Source organism: Pelobates fuscus, chromosome 6, assembly GCF_036172605.1.
Source record: "Pelobates fuscus isolate aPelFus1 chromosome 6, aPelFus1.pri, whole genome shotgun sequence".
NCBI classification, from domain to species: domain Eukaryota; kingdom Metazoa; phylum Chordata; class Amphibia; order Anura; family Pelobatidae; genus Pelobates; species Pelobates fuscus.
In genome coordinates, this window is record NC_086322.1 from 166,433,382 (window position 1) to 166,451,977 (window position 18,596).

At 40.4% G+C, this 18,596-nt stretch overlaps 1 protein-coding gene across 1 annotated transcript in view; it reads right to left on the reverse strand.

The window, feature by feature from the left end:
* The window catches only part of INPP4B (inositol polyphosphate-4-phosphatase type II B), a 640,126-nt gene that overhangs the window by 143,042 nt on the left and 478,488 nt on the right, over positions 1–18,596 (reverse strand). Inside the window, exon 9 of the mRNA XM_063458461.1 lies at positions 17,932–18,079. Within this exon, the coding sequence (XP_063314531.1) occupies positions 17,932–18,079 (148 nt within the window). The remainder of the gene's footprint in view (positions 1–17,931; positions 18,080–18,596) is intronic.

The following is an 18,596-nucleotide window of genomic DNA, read 5'->3' on the forward strand; positions in this document are numbered from 1 at the left end:
AAGTGATCCCAAAGTTTGCTTTATTGACATGATACATTAGCCCCTTCTCTTTGCCTTGAGCATGCTTTGTGGCATAAAAGCTGTCACAACACTAGAATATACACTTGCACTTGGTTACATAAAACTAATGGAAATATTTATGGTGCCAGGATAGGTGGTGTTGATGTAGGTAGCAGTAGTGATGGTAACATTGACAGTGGGTGAACTAATTGTGCCTGTGGTGGCAGATGCAGCTGTCATAACTGTAACTGTTGGATGAGCCGAGTCTATAACAGGTGCAAATAGACTTGGAGATGACGGAGAAGATTCAGGGGGCCAGTTCACACTAGATGCACTAGAAAATGTCACTGGCTCATCATATGTATAGTCAAGTAGTTCCTGGGCCCCAGGGCAAAAGTACTATGTCTGTGGTGGTGGGGAAAACAAAATTATCACCACTGGATTTATTACCACTGCTAACACCAGACATTGGGGAAACTGTGAGCAAAGTCCTCACTAAAGAGTGACTCTGATGACCCCCACAAAGTAGACTCTTCTGAACTGTACATTTGTTGCTTCTTGGAGATGGGGGTGGAGGGGGCACCATGAAGGAATAATGCTTGAACTAACTGTGGTAGAAAGAGCTACAGTGCCAGTAATAGTGGCAGCACAAATTGTTGCAGCATGAAAGGGATAGGAAAAAACATTTGCCTCTTGGGTGTTGATTTGGACGAACAGACATACTGCTAATTCCATTATCCTGATGTTGAGTACTAATAATACTGGTGATGAAGGCAGCAGTGGAAGAGGTCACAGCAGTCTTCACAGCAAAGTGTTCAAACTCTTAGAAGCCATGGCACTTCTGTTGATGGAGACTGGGGACAAGAAACCTTTACCTACCCCCTCAATGTAATCTTGGGATTAGTATGTGACATTGATAATGGTGAGTTTATTTTTACAGTAAGATATATGAATGGTTGTGTACTTTTTAAACTAACACAAATGTATTCACCCGATCAGCCAAATTGCTGTTTGGACTGATACAAGGCTTTATAGCTAGATGTCTCTTTACCCTGTGCAGAGAGTGAAGCACGGAATACCATAGAGACTTACATGGATATTTTCTAATGTGAGAATTCCAAATTAATTCAAAGTGAATTTCATATTTAAGGACAGAGTAGCAAAACACAGCTGATATTTTTTTCCGTTTGAAATTCACTCTGAATTCACCATTTTGAAGTCTCATTTTTAAATATTAACGGAAAATAGTGATTTGCACAAAATGCAAAAAAAACAACCTTGTGGCTATCAGAAGGGGAAATATATATAAAATTATATAAATACCCCAAAATAGGAAGTGCGTAGACTCCTCAATGTCTTCAATATCATAAACAATAAAAAGCACGACCTAAAAGTACAAAGGGAGACCAATAGTGCAGACAGAAAACTTAAAATACATAAAAAAGGGAACTAAAAAACACTCACAAACATAGAAGTAAAAAGGCAGGGTATAGCCAGTCTTCTTTTAGTGCTTCTTGTCTTATTTTATGTGAAGATGAATACTTAAAACAAAGCACAAAAACAGAACATAGTGTATAGCTGTATGGTATTAAAAATTAGCTTTATTGTATGCACTTACAAAATAATAGTAGTAAAAGGGCTCATCATTCAAATCAAACTCGATGTCTCCCACCAGGAACAGATAAAACCATCAGGATATGGAGACAAAGTAGATAAGAAGGTCCACGGTAAAAAGTGATCAATCTCTTCAAAGATCTTTTGTGAGTCTGAATGGATCTTGGAGAGATCCTTCTTTTGTTGGGGTTTTTTTAGTTCCTTTTTTATGTATTTTAAGTTTTCTGTCTGCACTATTGGTCTCCCTTTGTACTTTTAGGTCGTGCTTTTTATTGTTTCATTTTTAAATATTGTCTGATCCTGTAGGGATGTATTTTGGATTCCTACATTGATAATTGTTGCAGGTATGGAGTAGGGTATCCTTCCTGATTAATATATGGCACTGGGGATCTCTGTGCTCACTCAAGGAGTGGAAGAAGCAATGGGAATGCTTATTGGTTGTCTTTTGATCTAAATGTTACATTTATTTAAAAGTAGGCCTCCCAACTGTCCTGATTTTGACTGGACAGTGTCTATTTTAGAATCCTGTCCTATTTTTTCTGGTGTCCTGCATCCAGGGACACCAGAGAACTGTCCACAGAGGCCAGAGTGCAATTGCATTATAACACGGGCTCATGCGGTGTGGCAGGTAGTAGGACCATGCAGAGAGCAGCAGATTCTGTATAGTCTTCCATGATTGGGGTTGGCTGGCCAGTATGGCACACAATTTCAATAGACAGGCCAATGACCTTTCCAGAGAGCTCATCTATTATAGGTATCACTAGTGACTCAACTTGCACCTGCCCTATCCCAATCCCATATCTCCCAGAGATAAGAGGTATGTAATTATGAAACTGTATTGCCAAAAACTTTGTTCGGAAAAAAATGGGGAGGGGTTTAATGAGAATTCTCTAAGGTTGTACTAAAAAAAGGGGATGAACGAGAAAATCTCTACCATTGGTGGTGTCTGTGTCTCAGTTTAAGGCATATGGTAATGGCAGCTGAGCTCTGCACTCTGTGCTGTGTGCTTATCCCTCCCAGGAATGATTTATTAATATGGAGCACTATAGGGTCAGGAACACAAACATGTATTCCTCACCCTGTTGGGTTAAAACCACCATCTAGCCACCCTGGTCCACTTATGCCTCCCTAAATATTGAAAATCTCACTTGTATTCAAGTCTGCAGCTGCATGCTTTGTGCCTGTTTCCTTTAGACCTGCCCACTGCCTACTGACATAAGCAAAAGTGGTAGCATGATCCAGTCACAATGCTTCCCCATAGGATTTGCTGAGACTGACAAAGAGGCAGATCAGGGGCAGAGCCAGCACAATTCAAACACAGCCCTGGCCAATCAGCATCTCCTCATAGATATACATTGAATCAATTAATCTCTATGAGGAAAGTTCAGAGTCTGCATGCAGAGGGTGGAGACACTGAATGTTTGGATGCATTTTAGGCAGCCATGACCCAGGAAGGATCTCTAGCAGCCATCTAAGGAGTGGCCAGTAAAGTTATCACTAGCCTGTAATGTAAACACTGCATTTTCTCTGAAAAGACTGTGTCTACCTACAAAAGCCTGAAGGTAATGATTCTACTCACCAGAACAAATTCAATAAACTGTAGTTGTTCTGGTGACTATAGTGTCCCTTTAAAACAATCATATACATGAGTATTTTACCCACTGCAGAAAAATATATCTCACATTTTTATTAGAAGGATTTTATATAAAGTATGGAGCTATTGAGTGAGTGGAAATGTTGTCCATTGTGATACAGAATATATTGGATTAATACAATCAGCAAATCCCAAATTTCTGGGTGACTTTTCTGTTTAAACAGACAGACAAAGTAAGCAACCTAAAAATCTCCCACTAAATCCTACCGGCTGAAAGGACATCAATAGAAGTGCGCACTGCCCCATTAAAATATAAAGAAACCCAACACAAAGCCTGCGCACCAATGGATATAAGACACTCCACAAATATAATAAAAAGCGACACAATTGAGTAAAAATGTATTTAATCTCATGAAAAAAACATTTAAAAGATTAAAACACAAACATAGAGTAGCTAAGTGTTTTCCTCCTTTTGTAGCACTGCAAAAAGAGGCACAATGTGCACTCACATGTATAGAGTCCTAAAAAAAAACCTGGAGTCTTGGTATGAAGCCTTTTTAATATAATATCCCTGTAGAGATCACCCATTCTCGCTCTACATCTTAGATCACAAGGTGATCAGGTCCTACTGGCAGTGGGTTCTTTCTCTGAACTGGCTCAATCATCGACTCCTCTGCAACTCTCACAGACTTGTTCAGGTCATATTCGCGCGTTCTCCCTTCAAACTGGCTGTTAATCGACCCCTCACCTAACTCAAAGGCTTATTATTCAGATCCCATTTGTGTCATGTTCACCCTCCGAACTGGCTATTCTCAGTTTTACAAATGAATAGTTTTTTGCCACAATCAGGGCTATGGTGTCCCATAAGTTCCACAAAGTATGTTTTGTCTGAAATCAGACTTTCTCAGAGCGAAGGCATCAATTAACGGCCAATTTGCAGGTTGAACACACCGCAAATGGAACCCAAACAAGCCTGTGAGAGAGGTGTTGACCAGCTTGCTCTAAGCTGCAGAGTGAGGCTGGTGGATGCCTTCAGGGATATTATATTTGTATATAAGGCGTTATACCAAGACTCCAGGTTTGTTTTAGGATTGTATACATGTAAAAACAAGTACTGCTCTATGTTTATTTTTATTTTTTTTAAAAGGTTTTGCATGGATTACATATTTTTTATATACAAGTAAGTGCCACTTTTTATTAGATTTTTTGGCGGGTCTTATACCCTTACGCAGAGTTTGTGTTGGCTGTCTTTGACTTTTCTGTTTAACATGTAGTTAGGAGTCTGAGTCTGAAGACTCTCAGAATATATTAAAATGTTTTAATAAATTTATAAAACGTCTGTAAATAGCATTAATGTGTAATCGCGTAAAAAGGTTATTACATTTGCCAACTCAAACATTAATACCTACATGTAATAATCAGGGCTATTCTTTGGATTATATTGTTTCTTTTCTACTTTACCTAAAGTAATTACGTGCATGTTTTATTGCTAGCTGTTAGTGCTCTTGTCTCTAGAAAGAGTAAGCACATGATTAATTAGATGATTACATAAGCCTCGGAGGCAAATAAAGTATTTGTAGTTTATCAAACCAAGAAAATTAAAGTAAAGAAGCAATACTTAAAAGTGATAAGAGTAGACTTATTTGACACCCATGCAGTTCTTTTAGGTAATCAACAAAAGTGCAATATGCATTATTATTGTAATTGTGCCAGAATCTTGTAAATGCAAATGATATAGTAAAACGATCGCTGAAATCATTGGCTAGATGGATCCTAAAGATTTAATTTCTAAACGCTGCTAATGAGCATCATAAACTTTGCTAGTAGAATAATGTTCAAACGTGTCAAGATGGCCATATGCAGAACAGGTTTTTCATTCTGTTGAAGAAAACACATGCATTTTGACTCCCTTTTAGTGGTTTATTAAGGAAATACCGAATGTAATGTTTAAAAATTTACAAAATCGTGCAGGAAATTCACTGTTTGTAATGAATGGAATAGTCTTTTTAAAAAGCTTTGCTTTAGAATGGATTCTGATATAAGAAGATGACTTGGTGGCATTAATTGCCTTAGCTGTATCTTGATAAGTATTAGACATATTTATTAGGATTTTATTTTAATGAGTAAATGATAGGTATAGGAAGGATACGCACCCTATGCTTACAAATATGCACATATGCAAGAGGAAGTAAGACGTAAGGTTGCACATGGAAAATTTACACTGGAGTGGTCATTGGCAGCCATAGTGCCAAAGAGTATGGCACTCCTTGGATCATACTTGGTTTTAGAAGGAGCACAAGAACAACTACTTTAATCCTTAGCAAATGTATGGAGGATACCCACACTTTTTCTCATAGTCAAGAAATGATAAAAGGGGTGGGAGAGCACCCACTTGCTCTCCTCCCAATCCCCCCCCCCCCCAACATTTTATTGGAAAGTTTGCTGATTAGGTTGTCGGGATTTTATGTATAAAAACACCCCAAAAGACAAATTTCATTTTATATAACCTTAAAATGTCATGCACTGCAATTATCTATAAAAGTGTTTCTTAATAGAGAGAGACGCTAATAAATAAAGTGTTTTTAACAAACGCCCAAGCCCACATCCCCCTTAGGTCTCATAAGCAGGCTGTATGGTAGTCTCGGATGCCTGTGTGACCAAATAAAGGTCTTAAGAAGATAAAGGATTCTTAGCAGGATATTCATCTTTAGGATGTTTATTCTGCTAAACCATCCAAAGTGAGGTACATGCCAAGCTGTGAGGTCTTTTGAAATTGCTTGGATCAGAGGGGGAAATTGCAGTCATATAGTTGTGTCATGGATATGGGGAAGTACACGCATAGGTATTTTAGGGAGACTTGCGCCCAGGTGAAGGTGAATGATCATTTCAGCTGTGTCCCCATTGTGTGTGTGATGTTTAGCAGCAATATTTCACATTTGCTTGGAAGTTGGAGATTGTACCATATAGTGTCATTTCTTGCAATATATGAGGGAGCGATTGCGTGGGTTCTGAAACTGTGAATAGCATGTCATCTGTGAATGCGTCTGTGAGTGAGATCTTATATTCCACCACTCCCACTTGGAAACCCTGGATCTGCGTGTTGTCCCTGATAGCCTCTAGGAAAGGTTCCAGCACAAGAACAAAGAGAAGAGGGGAGAGCGGGCACCCCTGACTGAATTTAATAGTTGGCCATTGATGCGTATTTTTGCAGTGGGTTTGAATAGAGAGCTTTTAGCCAGTGAATCCAGTTTGGACCAAAACCCATGAACTCTAACATAGTTAGCATCAGGGACCAGTCCACCCTGTCACAGGCTTTTTCAGCATCAATGGAGAGCAACAAAGTGGGCTGGGGAGAGTGTTTAGAAAAGTGGATCAGGTTAAGTAATTTTGTGGTGTTGTTTTTGGCTTACCTAACTGGTATGAAGCCATCCTGGTCAGGGTGGACAAGTTCCGGAAGGAGGGGACGCAGGCGATTAGCCAGAATTTGGGTGAATAATTTAAGGTTGATATTGATGAGGGAAATAATAATAATAACAAAGTATTTAACCAGGAAAGGTACATTCAGATTACTCTGGTTTTCAAGTACGTCCTTAGCCCAACATCCAGGGGTTGTTACTATTACCCAATTTAATGGTACTCATTTTATCTACCTCAGAAGGATGAAGGGCTGAGTCAACCGTGCTGTGATGAACCTGTGACCCAAGGTTTGAACAGATTCCAGTGATGATGCATTAGCCCACTGTGCTATCTCACCATATGGTAGGGTCTTTGCCTGGTTTGGGTAGTAAGGTAATCGTGGCGTCCAGTACTGCATGTGGAAGTGTCTGATTGAAGATTATAAGTATTAAATTAGTTTAAGAATGGGTTGGATAGCAATCGGGTGAAAGTCTTGTAATATTTGGCTGTGGAGTCATCTGGCCTTTTGCCTATGGTGAGTGCTTTGATTGCCACGTCAAGTTCCTCTTTGGAAATAGGGAGATCTAGTGATTGTTGTACATTGTTCGGTATGAATGATTTGAGTTGATTTGTTGTGTTAGGAAATTTCAGATATCTACCTGAGAGGGTGGATCTTCCCTAAGATGTCATAATTTTGTGTAATAATCGTGAAACACCTCTGTTATATCAGGCATCAAGTTTGATTTGATGCCTATACTGGTCTGTATGGTGAGTATAAATGTGAGTTGTCTCTGCTTTTTCACAGCCTGGGCCAAAAGATGCCCACTTTTCCCACCTTGGGCATAATATAAACTCTTCGTCAAGGGGAGTTTACGTTTGGTTTGTGCCCCCATAAGTATGGCAAGTTCAGATCTCTTTTCTGTTAGTTGTGTATATGTCTTTAGTCCTGCATCTGTTTTGTGCTGTTGCTCTAATGTCTTCTAGTAGTTGTGTCATTTTTGTTTCTTTTTTGCGTTTGTGGTCCGATGCGATATGTATAAATGTTCCTCTTATCATGCTCTTGTGTTTCCCAAGTGATCGGATGTGTGGTGTCTGGGTGTTTGTTAAGGGTGAAGTATTGTTGCAGGGCTTCTTTTATCTGTGATACTATATCATGATTGTTTAAAAGGGTGTCATTTTCCATTGTGCCCTAGAGAGATGAAGGGAGATGAAGGGAAGTGATGGTTACAGCAAGAGACAGAGGCAGGTGGTCCTACCACGTTATCGGGCCATGAGGAATCTGTGAGGTACAAAGAACATGTCAATACTGATCTAGATTCCCATGGTGTGAGTAAAATGAGTAGTCACATGTTGAGGAATGCAGTGTGCGCCTGCAGTCAAAGAGTTGGGCTAGTAGCTTTTGCTTCTGTCTGTCCGTGGTAGTTTGGTAGGTGTGAACAGTGGATGTGGAGTCTAGCGTGCAATCCAGAGATGTATTAAAGTCTGTAAAATTATCCAATACATTGAGCATTTTACGCAGAGAAGAGCATTGCTTTGTATTGGAGAGGTAGATGTTAGCAAATGGGACCAAATTGTTGCCCACTCACCCCTTGACAAATATGTATCTGCCATTTTCGTCTTCCTTATGGCTATTGTAGGTATAAGGGATGTTAGCTCCGAAAATGATCGCCATCCCTATGGATTTGGATGCTGTGTAGTTGCTGAAGTATCCCATGGGGTAGCATCTATTCCATAGAGTAGGTGCATTGTCCTTGCAGAAGTGGGTCTCTTGTAGGAATACTATCTCTGCTCTGCGGCGATGGAATTCGGTTAAAGCCTGGGATGCTTAAACTTTTCGCAATTAGTGAGAGCAACTGGATGTTGACCATGTGGTTCAATATGTATATGGGACTGTCCCAACCTATTTTATCAAAATGCCAATACTAGAAATCGATGGATATAACAGTTCAAAATGCAAACATATAATAACAAAAACTATATACAGTACAATTTAACACATTTTTGTAATATAACAAAGAGGTACACGTTATCATGTGTAAATTGCTGGTACCGATCCCGGAGATTTACCAGAGTCTTCAGGGAACTATGTGCAGCCGCACTGACATCACTTACATGTTTTTTTTTGGGGGGGGAGGGGGAGCTTAGTAATGTTAATGGTACAGTTGCTGTCTGGCTTTAAACCTGCAGCACTGTATTGGTGTGCGTAGGAACGGAAGTGGATGTCTGGGAGAAACAGATTTTTTATTTTTGTGGACGGGTGGGGGGGGGGGGGGGCAGAGGGGGAGGAGGGTAGTTATTAGACTTGCCACTGAACAGTTGTGGTAGGCGATTATGGAATCAGTGCTAAATATGTCTTGGATCAAGCTTATGGTTATGGGGAAATCCCCCCCAGCTTCGCCAGCCCCCCTCATGCTGCAGCCGCCCGAGCGCTCTGTAGAGAGCCTCAGGCGGCTGCAGCTTTGCCCGGGCTGGTGCGTCCATGAGGGCGCACCGCCCGGTCGCCGCATGAGGAGAGGGGCTGACAGGAGGGAATCGCTCAGCGCTCCCTCCTGTCACTCCCTCACTGTAGCGTGGCCGAGCTCTGTATGGTCCGCGGGTAGAGGGAGCATCTGTCTCCTGTACCCGGCCGGACTAAAAGGAAGTGCACACTGAGTGTGCACTTCCTTTTAGTCCGGCCGGGTACAGGAAACAAAATCTCCCTGTATCCGCGGACCATGCAGGGCTCGGCCACGCTACAACAGAGGTAGGGGAGGGGGGAGGAAGAGCATGACAAGGGAGGGAGGGGGAGAAAAAAGAGAGTGACAAGGGAGGAAGGGGGAGAAAAAAGAGAGTGACAAGGGAGGGAGGGGAGAAAAAAGAGAGTGACAAGGGAGGGAGGGGGAGAAAAAAGAGAGTGACAAGGGAGGGAGGGGGAGAAAAAAGAGAGTGACAAGGGAGGGAGGGGGAGAAAAAAGAGAGTGATAAGGGAGGGAGGGGGAGAAAAAAGAGTGACAAGGGAGGGAGGGGGAGAAAAAAGAGTGACAAGGGAGGGAGGGAGGGGGAGAAAAAAGAGAGTGACAAGGGAGGGAGGGAGGGGGAGAAAAAAGAGTGACAAGGGAGGGAGGGGGAGAAAAAAGAGAGTGACGAGGGAGGGAGGGAGGGAGGGGGAGAAAAAAGAGAGTGACAAGGGAGGGAGGGGGAGAAAAAGAGAGTGATAAGGGAGGGAGGGGGAGAAAAAAGAGTGACAAGGGAGGGAGGGGGAGAAAAAAGAGTGACAAGGGAGGGAGGGAGGGGGAGAAAAAAAGAGAGTGACAAGGGAGGGAGGGAGGGAGGGAGAGGGAGAAAAAGAGTGACGAGGGAGGGAGGGGGAGAAAGAGAGTGATGAGGGAGGGAGGGAGGGGTAGAAAGAGAGTGACAAGGGAGGGAGGGGGAGAAAGAGAGTGATGAGGGAGGGAGGGAGGGAGGGAGGGAGGGGGAGAAAGAGAGTGATGAGGGAGGGAGGGAGGGAGGGAGGGGGAGAAAAAAGAGAGTGACGAGGGAGGGAGGGAGGGAGGGAGGGAGGGGGAGAAAAAAGAGAGTGACGAGGGAGGGAGGGGGAGAAAAAAGAGAGTGACGAGGGAGGGAGAGAGATTGACATCCATCACACACACACAGACACACAATCATGCAACCCTTAAACACACAGAAACACACAATGCATTCCTTACACACACTCAATGCACCCCGTGCACACACACACACACACACACACAATCACGCAACCCTTACACACACAGAAACACACAATGCATTCCTTACACACACTCAATGCACCCCGTACACACACTCAATGCACCCCTTACAGACGCACACACTGCATCCCGTACATACACAGAAACACACCTTGCAGCCCTTACACATACAAACACAGATTCACACAATGCATTCCTTACACACATATCAGGACATCCCCTACACACTCCACCCCCTGTGAACAAACTCATTGGTGGAACATGAAGGTGGACCCTGGGACCCAGACCTTGAGCTGTGTAAAGGGCCCCCAAAAATGGAGCTGCTTCCCGTTCTCCCAGAACATTGATTTTTGTGACCACAGTTACAAACAGCCTCCAGAGATCCTGTTCTACACCAGACCAGTGGAGCCAGGCTGCAGCTAGAGCCCATCAGCATCCTTTATCTGGTTGTAAGTAGGCAATCTAGCATATTATTCGTGGCACTAATCTCTAATTTACCTCACATTAAAGAAACACTATAGTCCCCAGAACCACTGCAGCTTAATGTAGTGGTTCTGGTGTCTATAGCCTGTCCCTGCAGGCCTTTTAATGTAAACACGGTGGCACTCCAGCACTGGCGTTAGTTAAAATGGCAGAAAAATAATTGGAAAGGGTAGGGGGGCTACTAATAAGGATAGGGGGAGAGGGGTAGGTAGAAAAATAATTGGAAGGGTTTAAGGGGGCTACTAATATGGATGGGAGGAGGGGGGAGGTAGAATAATTATTGGAAGGGGAGTACTAATATGAATGGAAGGGGTAGGGTGGGTTCTAATATGCATGGAAGGAGTTAAGGGGTACTAATATGCATGCAAGGGGTAGGGAGTTAATATGCGTGGAAGGGGTAGGTGGGGTTCTTTTGTGCATGGAAGGGGTAGAAGTGGTTCTAATATTCATGGGAAGGGTAGGGGTGGTTCTAATCAGGAGGATCCCGGCGCTGTATCCGGGTAAGGAAAACCCCTTCCCTGTAGTGACCCTTTAATGTTATTATTTAATCATTTATATAGCTACTGCAAATTCCGTAGCGCTGTACAATGGGATAAACAACTCCTAGTTTACGGAATAAGAATATACCCGGCGAGTAAAAATGCTATCCCCCCAGATTTTTTGGGGTTCCTATGCCCATGGGCTTAGGCAAAAAAAATAGCCTAATATTTGCTGTTATGAGATCCACTCTTTTACATGCAATATCCATACAATTAGGCTTAGCGATTTTATTAGGGCTTGTAATGGGGTATCTTGGACAGGGAGTGGTACAAACTGGAGCGTTAATAGTGTGAATGAACCTTGGCCTTGTAGCCCTGGGTATTTTTTCACTGACACACACAGGCACCACTGCTCTCAGTACCCACTATCCTTAGATAGTAGTCAGCCAGGAGCAGAAATAGTGCAGTGAAGTAGGGAATGAGACATGATCATATTTTCTGTTTCTCTCTATTACTGTAGTGCTTCCTAACTGAAACTAACTGAGGAGAGTCTGCACGGATAGTGCACAGCAGCCTGGTTGAGGAAACAGGGGAGATGCACAATGAAGAGCTGGCCAACAGACTGCTGTTTGCACCTTTTAATAGTTACTGGTTGATTGTCTGCCTTGTTCCCATTCCTCAGGTGATGACAGCCTCCAAGGAACAAAGAAAGGAGTAGACTTGGACACCGACAAAATGTAACTTTTATATTGCACAAATTGAATTTGGTCTTTTTGTTCATTAATTTTCAGACAAAATTCAACCATTATTTTGTTTCAGAATTTTTTTGGGATGAATGAAATTCTAATCTGTGCCACAGACGTTATCTTGCAGCTGTTTAGTAGAAAACTCCCTAAATTGATACCCTTGTGGGACTGCCATATATACTGGATGCCAAGTTAAAGAGCTGTTTAGTAGATCCCTTCTTTTTGGTATCCTTATGGCAATCCCATAAGGATTATGGAGCCATCTGCTAAGAAGCAGAAAACTTAAAATTATGGTAATCCATTCTTTTTCGTAATTTTAGTCTTTTACACAGCTATACTAATTCTACATAAAAATACTTAGTATTACTAAATAAGTGAGGTTTAACCCTTAACTCTTTCCCCTAACTTAGCTGTGAGTAAAGGGGTTTGTCACTAAACAGTGAGCAGCCAGTGGCTGCTTTCTCTCATAAGAAAAGACTGCCAACTGGGAAGCTATTGCGGCTCATTCCCAAATCCAATAAAGAGACACCTGGCACGGGTTCCCCCATGGCACATTGATGGGGCACCTAATAAAATAATTAACTAGAGGGATAAAGTGTCTACCACATGCCCCCCACCCATACCCTGTGAGTGGGGGCTATTAAACTAAATGGGGTGGGGCCAATTGTTCCACTCCAGCCCTCATTTATTTAAAAAATTAAATGTGGGGACATAGCATCCCCGCAGCCACTTACCCATTGTCCCTCCTCTCCCTGTTCCTTGGAGGCTATCATCATATCAATCTGTATATGTGTGTACCTGTCTTTGACTACCTGTGCCTGTTTCTGTCTTGTCCTGTATGTACCTGTGTGTGTGAGTGGCTAACTGTGTGTGTACCTGTCCCTGTCTTTGTCTATGCCTTTGTGTTCCAATATACATTTTTTAATTAATTATTCACCAGTGCAGTCTGTGTTGATAGATTTAGTCTACTGCAGCAGGAGTGTCTTGTAGAATTGCTAGATAATTTATTATTTCTTTATTGGTGGTGTATTTATTTGATACAAAAATGCATGCCAGAGTTAATCAAGTTCTGGTTAAATACAGTTCAGATGTACTTTAAATATAAAATATTTCTTTGTTAATGATCATACATGTTTATCACAACTTCAAACAGTCTTTCCACAGATGAAAAAGTGGAGTACTAATAAATAAGCCTCAAAATCTGGGTTACTAAGTAATAAATATATTGAGTGTCCTTTCTGTGTTCATTAACCCCTTAAGACCGCAGCCAAATGTACAAGTTGTGAACCAAAAAAAATGTAAACAAACCACAGATTTTGACTATATGTCTGTTCAACAATAATTTACCTCTTTCATATTAAATGCACCCACACTTATTATATATCATTTTGTTCAGGGGAAACGGGGCTTTCATTTAACATCAAATATTTAGGTATGGAACATAACGTAATATGAATAAAATATAAAAAAAATGAGAGAAAATATGATTTTTTTAAAATTTTCTTAGTTCTATGTGACATTCTAACTGTGAATGTCATAATACTGTTTGCTTTTACTGCAATAAAATACACATATTTGTATTCAGCGATGTCTCACGTGTAAAACAGTACCCCCTATGTACAGGTTTTATGGTGTTTTGGGAAGTTACAGGGTCAAATATAGCATGTTACACTTTTCAGTTTTTTCACATGGAAATTTGCCAGTTTGGTTATGTTGCCTTTGAGACTGTATGGTAGCCCAGGAATGAAAATTACCCTCATGATGGCATACCATTTGCAAAAGTAGACAACCCAAGGTATTGCAAATGGGGTATGTCCAGTCTTTTTTAGTAGCCACCCTGTCACAAACACTAGCCAAAGTTAACGTTAATATTTGTTTGTGTGTGAAAAATGCAAAAAACTAATTTGAAAGCCAATTTTGGCCAGTGTTTGTGACTAAGTGGCTACTAAAAAAGACTGAACATACCCCATTTGCAATACCTTGGGTTGTCTACTTTTGCAAATGGTATGCCATTATGGAGGTAATTCTTATTTCTGGGCTACTATACGGTCTCAAAGCCAACGTAACCAATCTGGCGAATTTCATTGTGAAAAAACTGAAACGCAAGCCTTATATTTGACTCTGTAACTTTTGAAAACACCATAAAACCTGTACATGAGGGGTACTGTTATACTCAGGAGACTTTGCTGAACACAAATATTTGTGTTTCAAAACAGTAAAAAGTATGACAGCAAAAATATCGTCAGTGTAAGTGCCGTTTGTGTGCGAAAAAGGCAATAAATTTCACTTTCCCTGACGATATCATTGTTGTAATAAATTTTACGGTTTTGAAACACAAATATTTGTATTCAGCGATGTCTCCCGAGTAAAACAGTACCCCCCATGTACAGGTTTTATAGTGTCTTGGAAAGTTATAGGGTTAAATATAGTGCTAGCAAATTAAATTCCCTATACTTTCGGCCTGGGTTGTTAGGCAGGTCCCGCTAATTGTAATTAATTAGGATACCTAATTATGTAAAATTATTACATAAATATATATGTAAAATTATTATATATACACGTGTGTGTATATATATATATGTATATATATGTATATAATTTTTTTACTATTATTTTTATTTATATATAGGTATACATATAGTGATGTATACGTATATACTTGGGTATATACATATATATATTATTTCGTTCTACGTGTATTTTGATATCTATATATATATATCTATCTATATATATATATATATATATATATATATATATTATCAAAATACAGTTAGAATGAAATTACACACATATATATTTTTCATTATTTATTTTTTTATTTTAATTTTTTTTACGTATTTACATATTTTTTTATTATTATATATATATATATATATATAATTATAATTATGTATATATTTAATCAATATCCTTCTACGTGTATTTTGACATTAATATATATATATATATAATTATATATATAAATATTAAAATACACTTAGTGTATGTGTAAATGTGTGCGTATAAATATATATATTATATATAGATCATATATAATATATATATATAAATGATGTAAGTGTATTTTATTTTTAACTTTAATTTTTATTTTTTTTTACATTAAGGGGTTAATAGGGGAGGAGAGGGGCAGAGACAGTGTCAGCCAGTGATTTTACATCACTGGCTGACACACAGGATCAGTGATCACAGTGACAGGCTGTCACTGTGATCACCTCCTGCAGATCGCGGTAATTGGCCACAGGGGGAGTGCCTGGGTGGCCAGGCATGCCCCCCCACCGCGATCTGCAGGGGGATCCTGCCTGCAGTTACTATGGGTCAGCCAATAGGCTGACACATAGTAACTCTGATCGCAGTGACTGGCTGTCACTGCGATCAGATCGCAGGGAGAGGCTGTCTCTGCATTCAGATCGCAGAGACAGCCTCTCCCTGCGATCATACTCTGCAGATCGCGGTCACTGACCGCAGGGGGACTGCCTGGGGGGCCAGGCATGTCCCCCGACCGCGATCTGCTGCAGAGAATTCCGCCGGCTCCATGTGTCAGCCGATTTTAAAATCGGCTGACACATGGTAAATACCGATCGCAGTGACAGCCTGTCACTGCGATCGGAAGCTGCAGACCGCGGTCCCCAGGCACAGGGGGGCTGCCTGGGGGGCCAGGCATGCCCCCCGACCGCGATCTGCAGCGGCCATGTTCCGCCGGCCACGTGGGGGGTAAGACCGCCCAGGACGTACCATGCCGTCCTGCGGCGTTTAGAGCCGCCCAAATAAGGACGGCATGGTACGTCCTGCGGTCTTAAGGGGTTAAAGACAAAAGTAAATATGTCTGAATGTGTCTGCACATAAAGAAAATTACAAAACAAAACATAATATTCAGCAGTAATACATTATCAGCTCCAATGCACAAGAAGCAATTAAGATGAACTGATTAATTGTTACTTTCAGCGAAAATCAACCTTTGGAAATTGGAAATATCTGCAGTTTCTAGAAATTCTTTTAGTTTTTTTTTAATTTTGAGAAAAAAATAGAAAAAAAGTAAACACAATCCTGTTTATGATATTCGTCAAATACATTAATGTGTGAAAAGCAGCCTCAGGTGTATTCTGCCTGTGAGAGTATGTCTTGTGTGACTGTGCAGATGTAAAGTCTCAAAATAAATACTTGTCTAATAATAGAAGTCTCGAGACTTGTAATATGTACATTTAGAGCCTTGGACTAGATCAGAGGTAGTTGAATTTAATTTTGACTTCAGTAAGATGGTTCAGAGCCACACAGGGAAAAGTATCTGAATCTGCTGTGCTTATTTATTAGATCAGATTGCTGCTACTTCTTGTAGATGTGCACTAAACATTATGCATTCTACACATTGTGACATTCTGTGTGTTCATTTCGAACTTTACCACTGAAAATAAGATTAAGCATGGAACTCGATAGGGTAGGCATCTATTATACAAATGCATCCATTTGTAGTGCTCCTCAATTAAATATACATACTGAATTTTCCACCCTTTTAGTAGAAGGGTACTGCAAGACACACTGCCTTATAATACTCTCTCATAGTCATTTTACTTTCTGTCTAGTAAGTATGAGAAAGTATTATATGCCAGTGTGTCTAGCAGCACCCTTCTACTGAAAGGGTAGAAAATTCAGTACACAGGATAGTATTCTATGGGTTTTTACATTGGCTCATCTAAGTTCTAGGGCTAGAGTTTCCAATCACTGGACCTCCAGCTCATAGACAATATCCATTTGGCGGGTACCATAGCTGGTCTCCAACAAATCTTCTCCATGGCTACAGATGCTGCTTATCTTCCTCCAAGTGTAACTAGCTGTTTTAGATGTACCCACACCATTTACAGATGGGACTCTATGTTTGTCCTTGGACTGCCCAATCTCTATAAGCAGTGGATGTCAAAAAAGAAAACTCTGGGAAAATTATATGGACATTTTACATGGAAACTATAGTGTATCTAACATTTCATTACCTCTGAAGAAGACTTGGATTTTAGCAAGTCTTGCACTCTTTCAGTTGGTGCAATTCACATGCATTTCAGAGACAGGAAACTCCTACTTTAAAAATGTGGAACTGTTATTTCCACATCATCCGTAAAGCTGGGAGGGGAGCAATGTCTGGGCACCCGTAATATCCTTGTGTTATATCATACTGTTCCTAATTGGTTTTATAGTTAAACAAGGGAAGATGTTGAACACTTTAGGCAATGTGGTAACTACACTAAGCAGTAGTGGTTATGTGTCTTAGAGTGTCCTTTTAAATACAAGCATCACATATGCTAAAAAGTCAATGAAACCTGGCCTGAAATCCTTCCATAGTTTTCTCCTCTACCAATGTTGAGCAGATGAGAGAATTTGAAAAAGAAGAAGATATTTCTTCATGGTGCCTATTATCAAAAGCTTTAAACATATTTACACAGCACCATCTCATAAGTTTTGAAATGTAAAAACCTGAAGCTAGATGCTTGTGCTCTTCATACCAAAGTGATCAATAAGCGGAATGGTTAACAAACAGATGCTTACAAAAAACGTGTTCTTCCATCATTTTATATTCTCTATAAGAAAGAAACATACTGCAGATGATGTAATAGGACTAAGAATTCTATACTTGCTGAAACTTAGTGCGTAAGCCAACATTATCTTGTCTTTCATTTGTACACAGAGCTGGGATCAATTAAAAGTTGGCTAGGCAGTCACTTAAATGAAGTTCTTGCCAACAGGGAAGCTGCTGCTTTGGGAATGCTAAACATGCAGTGTGCCATTGCTGTAAGCTAATGAATGAATTGGAGATTTTGCCTTATGGTCAATGATTGCTGTGCAATTAAAAATAAAATATTCTAGTAGCTAATCATTTCAGCTGGGCTGAATAACATGACACTGTGCACTTGCTTTCTTACCTTCTGGTGTCTTCTTTTAAGTAGAGAGTAAGCAGTTGCTTTGGGATATGAAAAGACATACTACTCTCTGACATCTGCTCCCGGACACATATCCACTTGCTGTCAGATGAAGGGAATCTATAAAACTTATAGATGGGATTCTTTAGCACTGGTAAGGAGGGAAAAACAGTGTTAGAAAAACAAATATAAACTTTAAAAAACTATTCAGCATTCATGATATTCATCACAATAAGTACATGGAAAAATGTTTTTGTTTCTTTTTACCATTTTAGCTTCTGATTTCAGAAGTGGTTTAAGAGTAAGAATCAACATGCATAAAAATGCTTAAAGCATCCAAAGACTAGAAGGGTCTAGAAAGCTTGCTCCTTTTATCTATTTAGTTAATTTACTAGTCTAGACTCAAATACTTAGTATTTTAAAAGGGATTAATAAAACATTGTAAAGGCACGAGGCATAAAATGTAGGGAACTGGAGGGATAATAAAGCAATAGAAGAAAAATCCCCCAAATATACACAGTGTGTCATAATGGGAGCACAAAAACTATAATGTGAGAGGAAAATGAACGATACAAAAACAAGGTCATGATGTTGTGCATAGATGACCCAGCTCCAGTCCTAATGGAAATATGTAGAAAGACCTAAATAGGCCTGGTGCTCTCAATTTA